Raw genomic sequence first — 22,463 nt, forward strand, 5'->3', positions numbered from 1 at the left:
AAACCTATAGCTGAGTTACCAAAAAAAAGAAAAAAAAAAAGGAAAAAAGAAAACCTATAGCAATGTGATCATGGTAATCTTATCCAATGGATTTTCAAATTCATATGTACCATGCTGTGCATCAAAATATTCACAATGAAACCATAAGTCTATCATGTATCTCAAGTGGCCATGAGTAGAGATACAATCGAGCCAAATTGAGAACTAAAGACTTGAGTTCGATTTAATTTAAAATATTTAAGTTTGAAATTCGATTCGAAAATGATTAAATTTTAATATCTAAATTTGAACTCAATTTAATTAAAAAAAATAAGACTCAAAATTGGCTCAATTCGACTCGGACATCACCTACGCCATATTTGAGTTGAAATTTGATCATTATTAAAAAATATGATAAAAAATTAAAAATTAGATCAAATTAAAAATATACAAATAATATATTTTAAAATATTAAATTAATATATTATAAATAAAATATAATATTAATAAAAAAATATAGATTCGATTGGGCTTACATACTTTTTATTTTTCTGCCCGAGCTTGGCTTAAAATTTCAGCAACTCAACTTAAGTTGAGCTTAGGTCAGAGTCGGACTCTGATTCGCACCCTCAGTGGTCCGCCTGAGTTCCTGATGCCTCCTGGCCTATTTGTTCTACCAAAAAAATAAAATAAAATGAAATAAAATACCTTCTCACCCATTTGAGTTATTACCATGGAGGAACATCGGACTTTACAATGATCCGCGGAGGAGTATAACGCACCGAATCTTGGCAGGGTGATCCGACCGTAGATGCCTAGATGTCCTGTCGAAGAGGGCCAATGGCCAGCGTGTTGCATCCCACTCCCCATTTCAACGGCCTCCGGTTTTCCTCCTCATTCTTCCGCCCCAAATCGTCACTCCGCTCCACTACGCTTGCATTCTTCTATTATCCCGCGTAAGAATCCCGCCACTCTCTCTCCGTTGTCGGCTTTCAGATGCCCGCTCGTTTTCAATCTCTATTTTTTGATTGCCAGTGTTTCCACGCCTTTTTTTTAAGCCAGTCCTCGAATATTCATATGCCCAACATTGTTGGTTTTGGAGATTCTAGATGCTCGATCTTCTTCTAGCCCTTCTATCTGTCTGATTTTGTTTTTTCCGTATTATTTCGTAGAGATGCTCATGTGCTTCTATAGATCGTATGCTATTTCTTACAACCTAAATTCCCAATTCTGTGTTTTAAATTTGAATTGCAGTCATTTTGCTTCTGACTTGTTTTAGATCCTATATGTCGTACAACTACGTGTTGTGTGCAAGATATTATTTCTTCATAATGGTTTTCGCTGTACTGTTAATGTGTTTTGTGTAGCAACCGAAGAATAATTAATTGCATCTTTGACAGTATAATAACAAAAACTTATTTTGTTGGTTTTTATGAAAGTTTCTACTTAAGTATAAAAGCATTTCATGTGAATAAGCGCTGATTAACCTTATCTGCTAAGAGCAACCTAGTGTAAATTGGTTCCTCTTTGTGTTTTTGGGAATCGATATCTGTGGGTAACTGAAAACCACACTGATATATAATTTTGGAAGTTAATTGCTAGTTCAAAGTCTTACTTTTGGCTTTCTTTTTCAAGTGCTTTGGATTTGTTTTCCATTCAAGGAGTTGATATTTTGCTGGTTTATTATCATCATTTCATGACATTAGTCAGGCATTATCTACCTCATCAGCTATGCAAGTGCCTGGGGCTGTCTCTGAGAAAGGAATGCCCCTGGGAATAGATGCAGCAACTGAAGAAGAATATGCTTCCCAGGCTAAATTGCTTCAAGAATTTAGTAATATCCCTATCATTGACAAGGCATGGATTTTCAAGTCTGACAGTGGTATGGACTTTTCGACCTTTATAGCTTTTACCTCTATCCATGTTCTGAATGACTGCAGAAGTGAATGCTATTATTTGCATCTATGCTGGCCTTTGTTTCTTTCTCCAATACTATTCATTCTGGCCTTTGTTTCTGGGACTGCAGCTAACTGTTCCAGGGCAATGTTTTCTGTTGGGCAAGTGAACCTGTTGGCTAATAAAAAAAGGACAGTTATTCTATCATCTCATGTTTCAAAGACAAGTAAACAGTCAGTGGATTTCCAGTGGACCCCCTTTCCTATAGAAATGACTGGTGTGTCCACAGTTGTCCCATCACCATCAGGTTCAAAGCTTCTTGTGGTTCGGAATAAAGAAAATGAATCCCCTACACAGCTTGAAATATGCGGTCCATCTCTGTTGGAGAAGGAGATTCATATTCCACAATCTGTTCATGGCTCGATATATAATGATAAATGGTAATGCTTTACATGCTTTTATGAATTAGAAGTCTGAGTTATTGTTCTACTTGAGTATCTAATATTTAGTTTGACAGCAAAACTGTTAGGTATTATAATTGACAGTGTTACTTCCTTTTTTCAAAAATGCTACTTGAAAATTGAATTATTCTTAAAGGTTTGAGGGAATTTCCTGGAATCACAAAGAAACTCTCATTGCTTATGTTGCGGAAGAGCCATCTCCGTTAAAACCAGCATTTAATGATTTGGGCTTCAAGAAAGAAGGCTGTTCTGAGAAGGACAGTGGTAGCTGGAAAGCCCAAGGAGATTGGGAAGAGGACTGGGGTGAAACCTATTCGAAAAAAAGAAAGCCTTCATTGTTTGTTGTCAACATTAACAGGTCTATCTTTACATCAAACTATGTCTATGAGTTATTTAATCACATGAGAGATGACTATTTCTACAAGCTAACATTTTCCAATCTGTGTTTGCAGTGGAGAAGTCCAGGCTGTTCAAGGAATTTCAAAATCCTTAAGTGTTGGTCAAGTTGTTTGGGCTCCATTATCTTCCCATGGATGTCAGAATTACTTGGTTTTTGTTGGGTGGTCATCAGAAAATGGTCCAAACCAGACTCCAAGAAAGCTTGGCATTAAGTATTGTTACAATAGGCCATGTGCCTTGTATGCAATTAGGGCTCCTTTTCAAGAACTAAAAGCTAATGAAGTACCAATAAAGTGAGTGTGCTTTTGCCCTTAGAAACTATAGAGATGTCATGCTCGCTTTCTTCACCAATTTCTTCTTAAAGTTGACAAAATCTTGATATGATACTTTATGGATTCCATCTTTTCTCATTGATAACTTTTGATCATATATGATGATTCAGTGATAATGAAATGGACAATTTTGGAACTGCGATCAATTTAACTCGTGGCTTAAGTAGTGCTTTCTTTCCACGATTTAGGTAACATTTATTGCTCCCCTTGATTATAATTCTCTTTTGAAGTCATATTAGTCATTTACTAATAGAAACTGCATGCAAATGCTTAGTATTCTGATGACTTTAATACTTTATCTTAAAGCACGTCCCACATAATTTTGGTTTACTGTTATTATTTTGCCATTTCTTTCATGTCATTGGGCATATTGGTCTATAAATGTAATGTCTGGAGAACCATGGGTAGATTCATTTGGTTCAGCTGTTTTCTAGAATAGTCTACAAGCTTCTTACAAAAACTTCAGAACTGGAAGTGAAACCTGTGAAATTGAAACTTCACATGCCTAACTGAAACCAATAGAAAGACTGAGTTTTCAAACCTTGATCTGCACCATCTTTCATTTTGTATTCACCAGCATTCAATGGTCAGATGATATTCTTGGTGTGATGGAGTACATGAATGCTAAATACTTGTAAATATGGTAAACAGATTGTTGATTTAAGATCTAGAGATCATGCTACTTTTCTTCTTACTTGTAATAACGGTACATATCATTATATATATCTTTTGTGAAATTTTCAAAAGAAGAAAAAATAAAAAAAATGATCTTGAATATGTGCCATACATTCATTTAAGAATCCGTGCATGTTAACATAAAATAAGTAGTTGGATTTTCTTTTAGGGTTTAAAATCTTCTTTGATGTTTGAGATATGATTTCTCCAAATATTAGAAAATCGAAAGTAGTCAACTTGAAAATAATGATGAGTTGTTGGAAAGTATTCAGAGTTCAAATTATGCATCAGTTCATACTGTTTTTTATTTTTCTATGCCAGTGCCTGCTGTGTCACAGCATGGCATGACATGGTACAAATGTCATGCCGGCTCTTAGTCAACAAGGTGGAAAAATGCATGATACTTGAATCTTGTGTAAATGGTGATAAGATTTGATGGAAGGAGGTATTGGATCCTTGGACTTGTTAAGCAGCATGCAGCGTTGACCAACAACCCTTACCCCATCTTTATTGGGCTCGCATATACGAAATTGAAAGAATGTAGTTTTAGTGGGACAACTACCAAAAGTGATGGGGTTAGACCTAATGGCCAAGAGGTATGCTAGGCTGGTTAATTTATGTGTATCCTGTTTTCATCTGGAATTCATGAGCTGGATGAAGATATTTAACATGCCCATTGAAACTCAAAGTACGCAACATGGCACAGAAAAATGTTCCTGTGGAATATGCATGATTGTTGCATCCAATGTGGCATTTGTTTATAAAACTTGAAATTTGGATTTTTGATGTTTCAAAAAGTTGGGCAGTAACTTGATTCATGCACATAGGATGAAAATTCTAAAGATTCCAATTCCAAGTTGGGCATGTGGTAGAACATAGAAGAGTAATGTGAAAAATTAGTACAATGCTGGAAGTTTAGGAGTTATACAGCTGATCAAGAATAAAGTAATGGAGAGTCAATGGTTATCTCTTGGCATCCATTGAATACTATATAGGTACCTGCAAAGTGGAGGCAGGTGATCTTGTATTTATGCTGTTTGAATTGAGATGTAAAGGCTTGACTGACTGAATATATCCATTGATATGAATGACAAATAGAAAGCCATAAATCTGATCGTAAATCGACAATGTTTTTGGTTGTAAATTGCCTTTTTGGTTACTGGTGATTATGGAAAGTTGCTGTCTGGATTGAGTTTCTTGCATTCTTGAATGTCCTTGTATCACATCACATGGTCATTTCAATTATTAAATTCTGGGTTCAGTTGCTCATTTGTTCTTGTTCATGTCTTGGCTTTACAATGTTTTGATTGTTAAAACTTAAAATTGGTTTAGCCTTGGTGCATCTGTACTATGTTTAAATATGTAATTAGTACTTTTGCTTTGTGAATGCACAGTAACCAGTCTTGTATGCACTCACTTAACTAGCATAAGCTGAGCAAGTGATTATACAGCTTATTTTTGAACTAAGTAGAATAGGTTTGTTATTTTACAGTCCAGATGGAAGGTCCCTTGTATTTCTATCTGCAAAAAGTGCTGTTGATAGCGGTGCACATTCAGCCACAAATTCACTTCATAGAATTGACTGGCCTGCTGACGGGAAATTGCAGTCATCTTTAAATATTATAGATGTGGTAAGATCTTGTCTGGTCTATTTAAAAACTCAAGCATCTTGTTACATGACTTGAAATATGTTCACAAGCATGTTATTTTTTATCTTACTGAACAGTTTGAAGAGAGATACTAAAATAATGAACAATTCTTATAGACTATTCTGAACAGAGACTTAGTGGCTTGTCAGAGTCAGAATTCAGGGCCCTGCACCTGTATGGCATTGCCCCCTGTAGGCAGATATCTCTGGTAGGCTATCCCTGATTCTTCAGGGTTTTTGGTGATTAGGGCAGAAAGTGGATTGGTTTGACATATTTCTGATTCAAAACTGACCTGAAAATGACCCTATTTCAGTCCAACTCAAGGTCATTTGTATCAATTTTGGGTGGAAAATATTACCTCTTTTTAGATATATATCAGATATGGATTCTCAAGGGACCTGATCCAAACCCTAACCTGCCTGACATTGATATACTATACTTTTCACGACCCTCTGAAAATTTTTTGAAATCTATTGTGTTTGTATAATGACATCAACTTGTACCGGCGACAACAGTTTATATGTGTGATTGTCAATTAATAATCTGTGGAACATTGTCTGTACTATGTGTCATATGTGTAGTTGAAACCTTACTTTTGCCAATTCATTTGTGGCCAGTGTAGTAAGAGACCAACCACCTATGGAGGGCAACGTTCTAAGTATTGACAATAGAAGCAGTCATCCTAACAATGAATGAAATAAAAGGAGATCCGCAAGTGAAGAAGTCTGTACAGTTATTCCCCCATGGTCTCCCTCCCTCCCTCCTTTTTAATTCTCACTTTTTTTGCCTCTACCATCTATATATTTTATATCTTTTGTCTGTCTATCTTCTGTTGATTCCATAAGTATTCTAGAGTGCTGCATCAATCATATATACTTTTGGCAGTATCACCTTTTTAGCTCAAATAGATGGAATGAAGCTTGTATTCTAATGTACATAATTTTAAAACATGTTGTAGGTTCCTGTTGTGATGTGTCCTGAGGATGGTTGCTTACCTGGACTTTATTGTTCTAGCTTTCTCTCTGATCCGTGGCTTTCTGATGGATGTACAATGATTTTGTCCTCTGTATGGGGTAGCACCAATGTAATACTTTCAGTAAACATTTTGAGGTAATCAGTGATTACTCTTTACTTGCAGATAAAGAGCTAAATTATCCTGTTTAAATACTTAAATTGCAATTTTCTGCTACAGTTGTGAAATATCACGTGTAACTCCCAATGACTCAAGCTACTCATGGGATGTTCTTGCACTGGATGAGGACAATATTCTTGCTGGTAAAAGTTAATATCATGCTGTGGTCCAAGTGGAAAGGCGGTAAACTTAGTTTTCACTTATCTTTTTCTTCTTTCAAGTGTCAAGCAGCCCTATAGATCCTCCTCAAATCAAGTATGGCTACCATACTGGTCAGATGGATCAATCAAACACATGGAATTGGTTAAACGTTTCAAGTCCCTTTGCAAGATACTCTGATAAGGTTGTCTTACTCAGGTTCTTGGACTCTATATTCATTATCTGCATTTAAGGAATTAAAATTCTTACCATGTTAAACTTAAATTTTCTTCTTATGACAGGTGAAATCTTTCCTATCATCACTTCAATTTAGTATATTGAAGATTCCAGTCAGCGATCCTTCAGAAATCCTTTCCAATGGTAGCAAATAAACACAACATTATTGTTCTTATGTTGAATTAGTATGATACTGTGCTGCTATGCATATATTGTTGGCAATTTTTAAGGTCCAAGCTATTCTACTGTGATGCATATGGTTACATTCCTAGTTGTTCGCTTGTTCTGTTCTAGTGATGCATGTTGGTTAACTATTTCATGTTGAAATTTGTGTTAACTCCTAAGAAAACTGCGACAGTTTGGCATCTGATGAGTGATAGCACATTATAAACAGTATTATGACATTACAGCTTGGACAGCTGTAATGTTAAAAGTAGATTACAGGTCTTGACCATATGACATGAGGAGTGAAGGAAACATACTGACAAGCATCAAGTTAATGTTCAAGACAATTATCAGAAATTTCTAAAATTATTGAATCTAATGACAGATGAAGGCAATATGTTTATGCTATATTATAGTTGAGAATTTGAGATAACTGCATTGTGTGTCACATGTATCATGCATTTTGTGAAACTTCACAAATTTTCAAGTATTTCCTTTATGCACGTTGTACTTATATTCTACATATAAAAATCATAATACTACCATTTACATTGTCATTGTTGTTAAGTCCATCTACATCTTCAAATGTGAAGGCATGCTTAAGTATCTACATTTGAGGTCTTTTGTTTCAAGCTGGTCATGAAATTTGTGATAACATGGTCGTAATGGATCTTCCTGAAAGATGTGAATCTTGGTTAACATTGTTAAATATATAAAATAAGGAATGTGGAACTGTCCTGAACCGCCTTGTTTGGGGCATATTGAGCCATGCTTGTGGCAGACCGAGATGATTCTGGCATTTAAAATGAGAAACCAGCGAAGGAGAGGGAGAGGAAGAAGGAAAGAGAGGAAGAGAGAGAGAGAGAGAGAGAGAGAGAGGGCTGCCGGAGGCATTAATGGGGAACTGACATATGTATGTACAAAACCTAGACCAATCAAAAGTTAACAATATCAAAGGGGACTGACATTACCATTTTTGGCATGAAGCTTTCGGTGAAGCTCCTTTGAGGTAGTAGTTTTGCATAATTTAATAAAGCAGGCATTCATGCATCATGTGCAACTAGACTATGGATGCTGCAAACATGCTTTATGTTAAGACTTAAACAGCTTATGCTTTAAGGCAACTTTATTAAAAGAAGCCACGAAGTGTTGCCTTAAGATTCTTTGGAAAGTGAGATGTACCTTTGTAATGCTTTCAAAGAGGATTCATTTTCTAAAGACTAAGCCATAACATTCTATATATTTCAATAATTTGCAGCCCTCTGATGCATTACACGTGGAGCTGAAATGGAAAAAGCTCAAGAACCAAAAAGATAGCCTAGTATGTACCAGCAAATATAGTGTTGGCAGCAAGTGTAAAAGATAATTGATATGAACTGCAAAAGCATGAAAAAGGGTTCTTATAGGGATGAGCTTGGTGATAGAAGCCTTCAGATGAGCCCAGGAACTTCAATGAGTGGTTATCCTTAGATTCGTGTGCTTGTTGAGGAGATGCATCAAGAATTGATAGAATCAAGGTTCACCTTACTAGTGTGTACTGCCCTATATTGGGCATACTATACTGTATTTATATTGAACTAAAACTCAATATGGAGGGCGTACAGAATCTCAGTACACTGAACCAATCCCATACCACACATACCGACGTTTTACTAGCGTGTTATGAGTATGGAATCTAGTATTGAGATGGCAAATATTGGATAGAAATGCCGGTGATGTTTCAATTGCTAGAAACCTTCTTGATAGATGGGGTGAAGGGGTGATTTTATCAATACATAGTTGTTCCAACATGAGTTAATTAGTGACCCTATTTAAGGAATTGGCTATTGCAAAGAAGTTGCTACTCTTAGGACTAGTGTGAAATTGGAGAGATATGTTCGTATTTGTCGGGCTGTGCAAAAGAAGGTGATCAAGGGACAAATCCACTGGTTGATCCGATGTCACTATTGCATGAAAGACGAGACACTATTTAATTTGAGCATCTTAGTAGTGACTCCGAGCATGGTTGGTCGAACCAACCCGAACTAGGTAGTTAGTGCTGGTACCGAACCGAACCGGTTAAGAATCTGAATAGTTCAGCTAGTTAGGTTAGTTTGGCACATTTAAAGGCTCCTGAGCATCGGTTCGACATGTTCAAAAGCTCCCTGAGCACCCCTCCCCACCTTGATGCCCTCTAACGTCCTCTTTCTCTCCCTCCCCCCACCCCCGCCCCACATTCCACTACTAATTAGTGCTGTGAATCTCTATTGCTTGCATCACTCGCTCGATTGATCGTCCCGCTCACTGGATCACTCATCTTGCTCGCCCAATCGTTCGTCTTGCTCGCCATATCCTTCATCCCCTTGTCTGATTACTCATCCTGCTCGCTTGGTTGCTCATTGGGCTCCTCTTTGATGCTGATCAATGTTGACCAGTGTCATTTGATGCCCAAATAAGCCCCTTCATCTCTCCTCTCTCTCTCTCCCCCCACACCCTCTCCCACTTCCTGCCCTCTTTTGCCTCCTCCATCTTCTCTCGCTCCCCTCCCTCCCTCTCTCTCTTCTTCCTTCTGCTTCTCCCTCAATTTCGATATGCTCCAAAACAGCACAGTATGGATCCATACCATGCCAAATCAGCTGCTGGCTGATATGCCTTCCGGTACCAGTTTGGTAAACCTTAACTGCAAGTGCCATGGATAAAGCAAGTTAGGGTTCAGTTCCATTAGGAGGACCTTCCTTGAGACCTTTGAAAAGACAGACATGATTACTATTAGACCATATCCCATGTCACTTGCAATGACAAGTTAAACATATCTGGATGGTGGGCATGCTATGCATCATCATGTTGAGTATGCAAGTCTTTGCTATGAAGTATAATTTATAGGAGACACTAAACCATGCGGCAGGACTATGTGGAGAATGTTGAAGGTTAAATAATGAAATAACACAACAAACATATCAAAGTGAAGCATTTGGTAAGTCCTTTGACGTGGGAGCTGGTGTTATTTTATTATTTGCAAGGGAATAAAAATGCAGTTCCTCCTCACGACTTCCTCATACTTGAGGTGTCTAATGGCTCTTGGGGATGTCTTACTCAACAACATATACCTAACTAATAATCTCCATTTCTTAATTAATAGAAACTTGGACTGCTGAAACTCCCACTGAGATTTATATCCAATTTATATCACATGCTATAAGTTGTTGACCTTTTTAGTCAATACTAACAACTATTCATGTTGGAAAAATTGCTGCCATTTTCATCGTCTAGCAATCCTTCCTATTTTTTGATATCTTTGTGGCAACATCACCAAGATCCTCTTTCTCTCACCCTTTCTCTGCTTTAGCGTATGCCTAATATAATGCCAACTAAGATATGCTAGATATCAGTCTATTAGCACCAATTTTGTCCTCAGTAGAGACATTTTCATCTTGTAGAATGTTTTGAAGTTGAACATTATTTTTTGCTTGAGCATTCAAGTGGAATTTTGGCTAATTGCTAATACCTTTTTTAGAAGTTTTATTTCTTTTCTTTTTTTCTTGCCTTTCTTTTTTTTTTTTAAAAAAAAAAAAGAAGTGTAGGCAATGGGCTACCGATCAGAAGGTAGCCGTTGCCTAAATATCCCTGACTCACCAAATCCTGCTGAAGGTGGGATTTGAACCCAAATATCTAATGCAACCACCAAGAGAATTTACCAAGTTGGTAAGCTTCCACCTTCTTGTACTGTGGTTTCAATACTTGTTGACACAAGTCCCCTGTTCTCTCTCCACCCAAGAGTAAACATCATTTTTGGTTTTGGTTTGATTGGATTGGAAAAGCTCTATTTAAATAATTTGATTGCAGCTTTGGCTTTTTCAACCCCAAAAATAAACAAACAAATCTAAATAATGAAAACTATAAAATGGATAAACTTCGTTAGGTATCATTTGCAGTATAGTTCTTTGTTCTGTTTCATGGTGGAACAATTCAAAAATTATAAAAGTATTTAACAAAGTAAAAGATGAAATGAAGTCTCACATTATTGTAAAGGGTAATATCATATTTTTACCAGAGAAAAGGTAATATCTTATTCTATAGTTTGTTGAAAAAATTAGCATTCAGTTTCAAGATGTATATGAAAGTAAGTATGTGTACGGTATATGTTGTTGATCATTGGCTTTAAAAATGCAATACCATCATATCAAGTACCAAAATACAAAATTATAAATAATAAAGTTCAGACATCCCCTATTTTCTTCTTTTACAATATGAAATAAAATAAGGTAGAGTTACTTTTTGATATCTTTAATAATTTATTATTTGAATGAGATTTTCAAGAAACATAATGCAAACCTTTTTCATGCAAGAAAGCACATTTGTTAAATATCTTTCACTAGAGTAATAATGGAAGTAATAATAAATTATTCTCTTGATTTCTACAAGATTTGTTACTTAACTTTCAGTCTCTCATGAACACAATTCTGTTTAGTTTAGCTTATATTAGTTTAACTGCCAATATAAAAAGTTGGCAAGAAAAAATTACCATTTGAATTTTTGCAAGCTCCACCCTAAATTTCAAACTTGTTGAAATTTCTAAGTTTAATCGTATGAAAATGCTTCTGGGAAGTTGTTAGCATCTGATGACTATGTCCTTTCTTCAAAATTAAATTAATGAAGAAATGGCCTAAGAAATGACATCACTTGTTGAAATATAATGAAAGAAATTTAGAACCATCCAGAATGGCATTTACTACCCATACTGCCATACATCTTCTAAATTTACTAAATTAACCATTACGGTCACTTTTCCGTAGTCTAGGCCAGTGGCTAAGTTCAAGAGAACCTAGCCAAATAAGGGATGGTGTTTTGAACCAGTCAGAACCACTGAAACTACTGGAATTCATTCAATTTTTGAAATGTTTCCAATTGGAACCATTTTATCAGTAATAGGAACCCAAATCTGGCTGAAACTTCAAATTTCTCTTGACAAATGTTCGGTCCCCTCCATCATGATAGCTGGAGTGTCTTTCAGATTACTAGATGTGTGGTGTCTTATGAAATTGGTCATTTAGTTATTATTATTTTGTTGCGTGTTGGGATGCCTTTCCTGTTGCATGCATTTTTTCTGTAAACTAATTTTCTGAGCTGTTATCAAAATTAGACATTATTTAGCATTTACCATCTTACTGGTTCTCCGCATAATCCACAATGTTGGAATATTGGGGGAAATGGAGGAGCGTAGGCAGGGAGTGTATTGAAGTATATAGAACTATAATTTGTATTTGATCTAAATATTGTGATATTTGGTGTAGTTAATGGCATGTTACCATGGTGAGCGTACCCATGTAGGCACCAGCAGGCACACGAAAATGCATACAGGGACGTATAGAAACTACCCATAGAGAAGTGTTTATGTAGCCACTCCGAACTTGTTTTCTTATTCAATTCTCCTCTTCTGTCATAACCATATCCATTGAGGTTGCCCTAACTAATACTTGTTTGCTATTCAAACCGTATTTCAGTTCTCAAACTGCAAAATTGAATAGGCAGATTTGGAAAAAAACAGCAAAGAAAAAGTAAAAACAGGAATGCATCGACGTTGGGGAGGTATGGGGATATGCCCAAAGATGTTTTCAGTATTTTATTTAAAATTATACCCAGCTAGATCTGCTGAGGTTCATGATAAGATTTAATGTCCAGTCTAAAGAGGATTCCTTGAGTGTTAGAGAAAAAGTCTAATGGTGGTCACCCAACCAGGTGCCCTATGAATAGTCACTAACACCCCATTGCTTGCTTCTGGAAGGTTTTTTGAATGCGATAACTTTGCTGATCCAGCTTTATCTAACCCCATTAAACTGGACCTTCTTTTGGTGTCAGCAAGAAGCTTGGTTTTATTCCATATCTAATTTATTCATTTATTTAAAGATTCTATCTTCTTTATATGTAGTGTTGTATATTCCAAATATCCCTGTTTTTAAGCATTATATTTTTCCATATTTAGGAGCATTCTGAAAATTGTTCTGGAGTTTGATGTGCATGCATATTAAAGAAAATCCTGTTATTAGCTACCTTTGTTAATTTTTCGACTTCATGCAGGTGCCAGAAAACCATATGAGGCTATTTTTATATCGAACAAAGAGAATAAGATGGACAATGCGTGTAATCCACTAATTGTAATTCTTCATGGTGGTCCACATTCAGTTTCATTGACAAGCTACTCTAAGTCGTCTGCATTTCTCTCTTCACTGGGCTACAACTTGCTTATTGTAAATTATAGGTGTACATTTACTCTTCTTCTGCATCTTTTTAATCATTTCTTCATGCAGTGGTTTAATATTTTATGCTATACTAAATTTATGCAAATTGACCCTTCTAGCTATTATTATTTTTCTAACCATTGTTTTCAGAAAGAGCATGATTCATTTTCATTTCTAGTGGATGTCACCATAGATTGTTGTGGAACATTGATCCATTCATAATTCTGTAAATGAAATGACTGAAAATGACTCGAGAGAATCACTTCTTTGTTTGTGCTTTCTGCTGATAATTTACAATTAGTCAATGAGAGTATCAAGGATGATTAGAAACTCAAAAAATATATCTTCTATTCTTTGGATCAGGAATTGAAAAATCAGTGTGAGGGACAAAAAGGCAAGCTGAGATGGAACATTGATGAAAATTCAGTTGTTTGAGCTCAATTATAAAACCTTACAAAATTTTGGTAGAAAATCATAGAGGCTGCAATCTTGCGAGGTTAAATTTTGGAAAATAAAGAGGATAAATTCACAGATCAAGATTAGTAGAAATGGGCAATGATGGTAGATGTGTGGTGAATCCTGAATAAAATTAATATTAAGGAAAGCTTTGGAAGTATCATACTTAGTGGAGAAGCAGTTAAATTGTTTGCTTGATTGCCACTATATTTTAACTGAATTTAATAAAGAAGGGTTTGATTCAGGCCGAATAGTTTGATTAGAGGGAGACCCTTGGAGCAAGCATGAAATTTGTAAAGCCAGACATGAGAAGATTGTAATGAAAATTGTGAACCTGTGTTTGGAAAAACAACCGGGTCACCTTGACAAATGCTGCCTCTCCATTAAGGGCCGAGCGACAAGCATCGTCTGCATGTTGCCTTGCCTTTCTAGTGGGTGCCAATCTACCTCCTCCTAGGCGAACTAGCTGATCAAGTTTGAGTTGTTCTAGGGTATCAGGTGGGGCAAAGAGGAAGGATGAATTATGACATCCCCTAATACCACCTCCTGTTTCAGTTCGAGTTACACAATTGTGCCCCAGCATCTTAATTAGTTGCAACATACAGGTTTTAGTTATAGTTTATTTTTCTTTCTTACTTTGTGTTACTATTTGTCGATCAGTATAATTGCTTGTTTCATTAACTTGCAGTATCAAGTTATCTGACCCTTTTTTGTTGGGGGATGTGGGGTCGAGGGTGGAGGCTTGGATGATCAATTAATCCCATTGTATAGCTTTTTTCATGGTTGGACATTGTCATTATCTTATTTTACATTAAATAGATGTAAAAGTGTTTTCTTAATTTACATTTTAAAAAGTTTTCCGATATATTTCTAAGTTTCCATGTAACCACAATCTTAGCTAATTTTATTTTTTCACTCGCCCTAGGTGCATTTTATCAAAAAAAAAAAAAGACCTTGATGCATTCCTTCGGCCTAATCTGGAATGTGATCCCTTAGCTGCCCCACTGAATATGGTGGTATTTCAGATATTGTTGAATGATGAAGAAGCCTAATGAAGCTGATTATAGTGGTCTTCATCTTCTTGGTGTTGAATCTTTTGATTATCATACCGTGGAAGCACTGGAAAAGGAGAATGTTTTGATTTTTGAAGGATTTAAGGCTTTGATTGAGATGCATGTTATGAATAGAACTGGTGTCCGAGCACAATTTTTTTAAAAAAAATTTCAATAAGGTTGAACATAATTGAATTTAGTTTGTGACATTTGCATATTTTGCCCTTTTATTTTACTCAACAAAGTCAATAACCATTTTGCCTTTTATTTTATTGGTTGCATGCCTCGGATCCCATTACTGTAAATAACAAATGCATCTGCATTTATGTGAGACTGTATTGTTTCAAGATGTAGAATGTTTGCATTTTCCAAAATGATATGTGAAAATTAAAACATTTATATTATAATTGGCTATGCATATCAAAAGCATGGATGTTTGTTCATACCATATTGCATCTAAAATTTGTACTATTTCGTTAGGTTATCAGTATATTGTTTGAGCTCTGCCTATGTACCATGCACTATTTTATACTAGTGCATATTGAGTTGATTTGCATTGAGGTAGGTTGATACATAGCAATAGGGACCTAAAACTTGCTTTCTTGGGTACAATTTGTACCCTTCCTTCCATGACAAGCTTTTTCTCTACTTTAGATGGTTTGGAGCTCTTCCCCTTTGATTTTTTCCTTTAATCCTTGTTTTATGAAAATTTGAAGGCCCAATCTATAGAATGAACATGATACTAACAATCATGGTTTGCTGTATCGATATGTACTGCCCCATATCGGGTGTACTATACCGTACTGGTACCAAACCAAGACTTGATATGGGGGTTGTACAAAGTCTCGGTACGCCAAATTGATCCCTATATTAGACATACTAGCATTGTACTTGCATTGTGCCAGTATGGGGTCTGGCATCGAGAGGTCCGAGACTATGAACCTTGACAACAATCATTGTTCTATGCTGGCTAGAGGTTAGGAATCAAGGTAGCTGACAATATAAACTTTTTCACAAAACTATAGAATACATGAGCTCCCCATATTATCAGCAGTATGGATACAAGTGTAGAATACTACGCTTTTTACTGTTTGATGTCTATGTATTTACATGTCCTTGTTGTTTTTTATCATGAATTTTGAGCTTTCATGTGTTGTTGTTATATGAAAATAGTTGTATGAAGTCAGTTTGTACGACCAACTATGTGAAACAATGCACCTGTCAATTTGCAATCATTATGGAACGCTTGGATGATTTATGATATTGTTTCTATAGTGCAATTAAGAACAATTTTTATTTGTTTGAACTAATATAAAGAAATTAAATTTGTTTATGCTTAAAATGTGTACCTATAAATGTGGTGTACCAGTTGCAAATCTTTTATATAGCCTTCTATATCTGTAAGTTTGAATATCTCCCAAGTGTTTCCATGATAATTTGTGTTTATGTGTGCATATGGATGTATCCACATATATATGTATTTATGTACGAGTGTTTATATAGGATTAGGATCAGTTACACCTAGTATAACTCTTATGGAGTTGCATCTTTTTTGTATTGGACAATGGAAATCCTATATCGATGATCTGAGCCATTGGATGTGATCTACTACTTGTAAATTGCTAAGATACCAAAAATCGTATGATCTGGAGAATCCTAGCCTATGCATTACGTGTTCAAAAAATATATATATATTTTTGTTATCTAAACTTATCCAATTTTGACCACTTGTGTTGAGGCTGGGAGTCCCCAAAGAAGTTTAGAGGTAGTAGATCATATCCAACTATGTTGGATCATAGATGAGGATCTCCATCATCCAATTCAGAAAATGTATAGCTTGAACTGACTAATATATACATATACATGCGTACATGCATACGTCCATCCATAAATCGATTCATGCATGCATCCATACATGAATACATCCGTCCATCCATATATCTATATGTGCATCCATGTATACAGACACCCATACATACATACCTGTGTGCATGCATGTATCCGTACATGCATGCGCATACATATTTTGAGGAAATTTTGAAATATTGTACACCACCAAGAGTTATAAGCTTTAAAAGCATTGTTGTTTATTGAAACATTTGTTGTCTCAGAGGCTCATTGGGATTTGGAGAGGAAGCATTGCAATCTCTTCCAGGGAAAGTTGGGACCCAGGTACCTGTCCAGTTGTCCTCATTCTTTGAAATTTGATATCTATATTCTTTTTCAGAATTTAAGATCCTATATCACCTCATTTCTTATGTGAGCAGGATGTGAATGATGTACTTGCAGCTTTAGACTATGTCACTGGAAAGGGACTGGTAGATGTATCTAAAGTAGCTGTTCTTGGAGGTTCACATGGAGGTTTCTTATCCACTCATTTAATTGGCCAGGTTTAGTATGCAAAGATACTTCATCGAGATGTTGAGGTTCACTTGTTTATTTCTTGTTGATATACCTCCACATTTTAGTACTTTACATACATTGAAGGCTATTTGTACATCAAACTATTAGGTAGTTTACTTGCAGAAATGAAAACTAACAAAATATCAAAATGAAAGTATTTTTCACTCACAGCGTTTGCGTTTGAGTGATTTATGACGCATAATTTGCATCATTAATTTGAACAAAATGAACCACGCTATATATGTTTTACCAACACAATTTAGTTCTAGTTTTCTCCAAATTCTACTATATAGTCAAGTTACCTTGAGTAATTTTCTTTCCAGTCTATCACTTGTATGAATGACTTAAGATTTAAATAACTGCCATAAATAACTTCATAATTAACTGACTCATCAAAGAGCCTTCTCTGCATGGTTAGAGGCTGCTTCAAATGCTTAACCATATAGATGTTGGCTTAAACTTTTAGAGTGGTTTGTAATCTGCTTCACCATTTGAACAATGATCGAGTTGATCTGAAGCTTCAATGCTTGCAATTTTCGATATATTTGATATTTTGATTATTAGTCCAGTTATTAAAATATCATATCTAATATGATGTAATGATGATGTAACGACGACTATAAGTCATAAGTTATCACTTAATCTGTAATTTGCTGGATGACTCTACAACTTGTATAGTAAGAGTACAGAAATGTGGTTTTTGCCGTTCTCATTCTCAACATTAGCTTCTGTTCTCGTATTAAGCAGCCATTCTTTAGGATCCATTAATGAGAAATCGCCACTCTATTTGAGTAAATGTCATTCACCTTCTCCTATTCCATCTCTAACTCTGATTGTTTTCTTATATCTTTAAGTGTTGTTTGTGGACAGGCTTCTATTTTCAGCCATGACATCCAAAAGTCTTTATCACATAACAGTTCATAATTTATATGTTCCATGTTGTTTTGTTTGATAGTTGATATTTTTTTCTAAATATTACCTTATATGGCATTCATTTGTATGTTGCATATGTTTTTCATACTGCTTAATGCTAAGATGGTTTAAAATAAATAGAACTACAGTTAAGCTTCAGGATCAGAAAGTTCTAGCAAGCATTTAGGCTTGAGAACATTTAAAGATATTGAGTTTAACAACCATCCTGTCATGTGTAGAGGTGCTATTTGATATAAGAAGGCCTATATGTAATTGATGAGGGGTCCACCCTCCCTGCAGCCCCTCCCCCACCCCACCTATAAAGTTAAAAGAAAAGAAAAAGAAAAAAACATTCCTTGCTCTTGCCACCTCTTACCTCTTCTTTTTTACCATCTTTCTCTTATCATTTGTTGCTTCTGGTATCAATGAGTATTATACACAAAACAGCTGCATGGAGCTTCAGCTCATGAGGCTTCTTGCTGCTGTTTGTGGACTAAGACTAGATACATAGCTTTTAAGGCTTTCCAACATTAAGACTAGATACCAATATTTTTCCTATTAATCAAGAGCTTAGTTCAAATAGTAATTATATTAATATGATGCCACCAATATTTTAATTTGTTTCAGTTACTTAAGGGTAAAACAGAAAGTAATTTGGACTCTTTATTATAGTACTTTCTGATATCTCAATGACCCGGTCATGAAATATGGATATGAAACAAGTCACATCCTTGTCAAATCTTCAACTCTTTTTTCTTCTTCCAAGTGTATGGTATGCATGCCTTCTAGATGTCTAAACGGAGGTCTTTGTCCCAGTTAATTCTGCATAAGAAACTTAGTATGTACAATTTACAAAAAGGTTGTGAAATTATCTTACAAATTCATATGTCCTAATCTTTTTTTCATGCAGGCTCCAGATAGATTTGTTGTGGCAGCTGTCCGGAATCCTGTTTGTAACCTATCATTAATGCTTGGTACTACTGACATCCCTGATTGGTGTTATGTAGAGGCCTTTGGGTCAGAAGGAAAAGATTACTTCTCAGAAGCACCTTCAGCTGAATATTTAAAACTCTTTTATAACAAATCTCCAATCTCACATCTCTCAAAGGTATGTCCTTATCAGTCATTCTGCTTTTAGTTAACTTCTACAACAGATGGTGAAATAGAATTTTATAACTAACATCAGGATAGAATCAAAAGGTTCACTTCAGGTTAGGACCAATCACAAAACATTGTCAAACTCTGATTGGAAAACCAACAGTGCAAGTGGAAGATGCTTGTTAGTTTTTGGCATTCAACTATTTACCAGCAATCCTTGACAGGGAGCTTTCTGTTATGAGTGTTTTATTTGCATGAAGCCCATCATGTATCTTCATTATTGTGATTTTATTGTCTTTTTCCTTTGTTTGCCCATAATTGTTGGTTTGCTTCCCTTTGATTCTCTTCGTTTGTTTCTTATGCTGTTCAACTGGAGTAGTTAAAAAAGTAAAAGAACTGGAGAGAGAACAGGGATAGAAGAAAAGGGGAACTACATAAATTGCAACAACTTTGCATATCTCCTCTTCTGTTGAACTTAAGCTCCCTCTGTTAAAGTTCCAAAGATTCATACATGTTATCATATCAGATAAGAACAGGAAATGAAAGATGGAACCAGAATGGAACTGCTGTTCTCAGTATTAGCCCTCCTGCAGGAGGGGGTGACTTTTGTGAGAAGAGAGAAACAATTAGAATTGTAAAGAAGGTGATGCCCTTTTTTTAGTGGTGACATGATGAACATGATAATATCATTATTGAATCTCAACAACATTTTTGAAAATAATACTTCCATAATAACATTATGACCTATAACATTGGGAAAACAAATTCAAACAAAACACTTTCATTCAGGAAGATGGGTAGGAGGGACAAAAGGAGTGGGGGTATGCTTAATATAGCAGGAATAGACGCTGCAAGAGAGATTTTTAATGAGCAATAACATTTTACAAATTTGACAATAACTGCAGGTTAAAGCACCTGTCCTTTTCCTTTTGGGAGCACAGGATCTTCGTGTTCCAGTTTCTAATGGTCTCCAGGTACAGATTTGGTTTTTGATATATATTTTTTCTTTTATGGCTGGAAAATGGATGAATCTGTAAAAGTTAGTGATTTCAAGCAGATTATGTAAACAATATTCATTTCTGTGAGAAAAATAATGATTTGCTTCCATTAAAGAAACATAATAATTATGCTTCTTTCCTATCATGTTGAGGTTAACTAACCTTGAAATTATGGGGCAGCAAAGACCCACCTCAATCAGTCAAAGATAGACATAAATTTTCATTTGGAATGAAGCAGATGGTGCCAGGTATCTAGGGTTGTAACTGAGCCAAGCTTTTTGAGCTTCGATCTGATCAAACTTTGCTTGAAATTATTTTTGAGCTTGAAACTTAGGATCAAGCTTGATTTGTTTATTACTTGATCAAGCCTAATTCAATCTTACTTTCAGTTCAAGCCCAAAACTTGCCTAATCAATTTTCTTGTTAATCTTATGTCAAGTTGAAATTAATTGAAACTTGAGTCAAGCTAGTTTTAAGCTTGAACTAAAGCGGTATTCAAGTTTGAGCTAACATTCAACTGATTCAAATAATTAAAGTTTCAAAAAATTAATATTAAACATAAACCTAGAAAATTATTAGATAGACTAGGAAATGTATGATCAAACTATAAAACATAATAATTTAACTGAGCTATAGAAAAACTTTTTACAATCATATATTAATATTATTTATATCATATTATATTATATAATAATTTCAAGCCTTATTGAGCCAGGACTGACCAAGCCGGGTTAATCTTTAGCTTGGTTAGAAATTAATTTTAAGCCTATGAATAAATCTGAATCAAGTTTAACCCAAACTGCGCTCAAGTTAACTTTTCTGATTGAGTGAGAGCCCTACACTTGCCTAGTCAATGTAGGGCAGCCTTCCTCTAAAGGAGGCTTCCCAAACTGAAAAGTCATGACAAAACAAAAACTTTTCCAAGTCAATGAACAGAAAGATTATTTTTATACTTTTAGTCATCAAATTGGGTTTTTATTACTATCATTACAACGCATGATGATGATTTGCATCCTGGAGCTTTGAGTTAGAGCAATGCAACAAAATAGCAGCAGGAGACCGACATGAAGGTTTCGTATTTTTGAAAGGCAACAGATGAAAATAATTCCTGCTTCTCATAGCTGCAAAGTAAAGGAACCAAAAGCATTTATCTCTTTGAAGTTTGAACAATCCTAATAGAGCTTCCACATTATTTTTGATGTGGAGTGACATAAAGGAGTTAAAAGTGGCCTCCTACCTCACACCTTCAGTTTGTTTCTTTACCACATTAAGGATTACATGTATAATTTCATTGGAAGGTCGTAGAAAAAGGAGCAAACTTTTTTCATTGGGCAGAAACTTACAACAATGTTTCACAACTAATTGATTCTCTCAAATGTTCATAGTATGCCAGGGCTCTCAGGGAGAAAGGTGTTGAGGTCAAAGTGATTGTATTTCCTGAAGATGTCCATGGAATCGAGAGGTTTGGTACTGTCCTCTCATGCCTAAACAGCCATAAACAATTATTCGAATTATTGACATTTGCTCTTTGTTGCAGGCCACAGTCTGATTTCGAAAGCTTTCTTAACATTGGTGTATGGTTTAAGAAGTACTGTAAGTGAGCATCATATTCTGTTCTAACTATACTTGTTCATGAGTATTCAACATTCACATTATCATTGGAATAAGGAATTTATTGACCTTTTATATTTATTCACTTGGTTTCTGTATATGATAACCTTGAGCACAAAATGATGATATGGCTTTAAGTTGTGGGCGCCACCTTAGCAAAAGGATCACTTGGATCAACAACTGAAACATAAGCAGAAATTAATCGGGGTAGACCCACCAGCCAATGAGAGAGGAATTTCCATTTAGCAGCAAATGCTTGCACGGCACCATGTTGAAACACATGCTTGGTCTGTCGAGGTGCAAGTTGTTTCAATCTATTTCATTTGAGAATAGCCATCACATCTTAAAGTGGTTTATTTAGTGTCAATATGTATCAAAAAATTTGTACTCCCATTCCCCAAAGGAAAATCATGTCTTGACCATATGAGGCTCCACAATCATCCTTTTATTCCTAGAAGAATCGACACGACGACATGCAACTTTATATAACCTGTGAGGAAACCATATTTAGTAGCTGCTAATCCTTTTCTGATATCATGGTAGTTTTGCCTGCGGAGCAGCAGAAAGTTTCTTGTAGGGCTGGAATGGATATAGAGAATATCAAGCTTTGTATTACCACCATGAATTTCTGGTTCTGCCATGTGCTGCACTCACT

General features: G+C 35.5%; 1 protein-coding gene across 3 annotated transcripts; it reads left to right on the plus strand.

Annotated features, from left to right (window-relative positions):
* The first annotated feature begins 768 nt into the window (after window positions 1-768).
* On the plus strand, window positions 769-21,889 carry LOC105053423 (acylamino-acid-releasing enzyme 1). Of its 3 annotated transcripts, none has more exons than XM_010934559.2 (18): window positions 769-935; window positions 1,709-1,861; window positions 2,006-2,315; window positions 2,473-2,694; window positions 2,789-3,028; window positions 3,178-3,255; window positions 5,235-5,373; window positions 6,350-6,501; window positions 6,584-6,666; window positions 6,745-6,866; window positions 6,964-7,042; window positions 13,118-13,298; window positions 16,898-16,958; window positions 17,054-17,176; window positions 19,012-19,209; window positions 20,105-20,173; window positions 21,583-21,659; window positions 21,735-21,889. In XM_010934559.2, the coding sequence occupies exons 1-18, from the start codon at window positions 791-793 to the stop codon at window positions 21,796-21,798; spliced, it is 2,496 nt and encodes an 831-aa protein (XP_010932861.2). In that variant the 5' UTR covers window positions 769-790; the 3' UTR covers window positions 21,799-21,889. The 3 variants fall into 3 exon arrangements, with proteins under 3 accessions (XP_010932861.2, XP_019709014.2, XP_029122933.2); XM_019853455.3 differs by having other exon boundaries at window positions 802-935; window positions 1,686-1,861; XM_029267100.2 differs by having other exon boundaries at window positions 837-935; window positions 1,690-1,861.
* Window positions 21,890-22,463: the final 574 nt, after the last annotated feature.

This window comes from Elaeis guineensis, chromosome 10 (genome assembly GCF_000442705.2).
Source record: "Elaeis guineensis isolate ETL-2024a chromosome 10, EG11, whole genome shotgun sequence".
Taxonomy (NCBI): Eukaryota; Viridiplantae; Streptophyta; class Magnoliopsida; order Arecales; family Arecaceae; genus Elaeis; species Elaeis guineensis.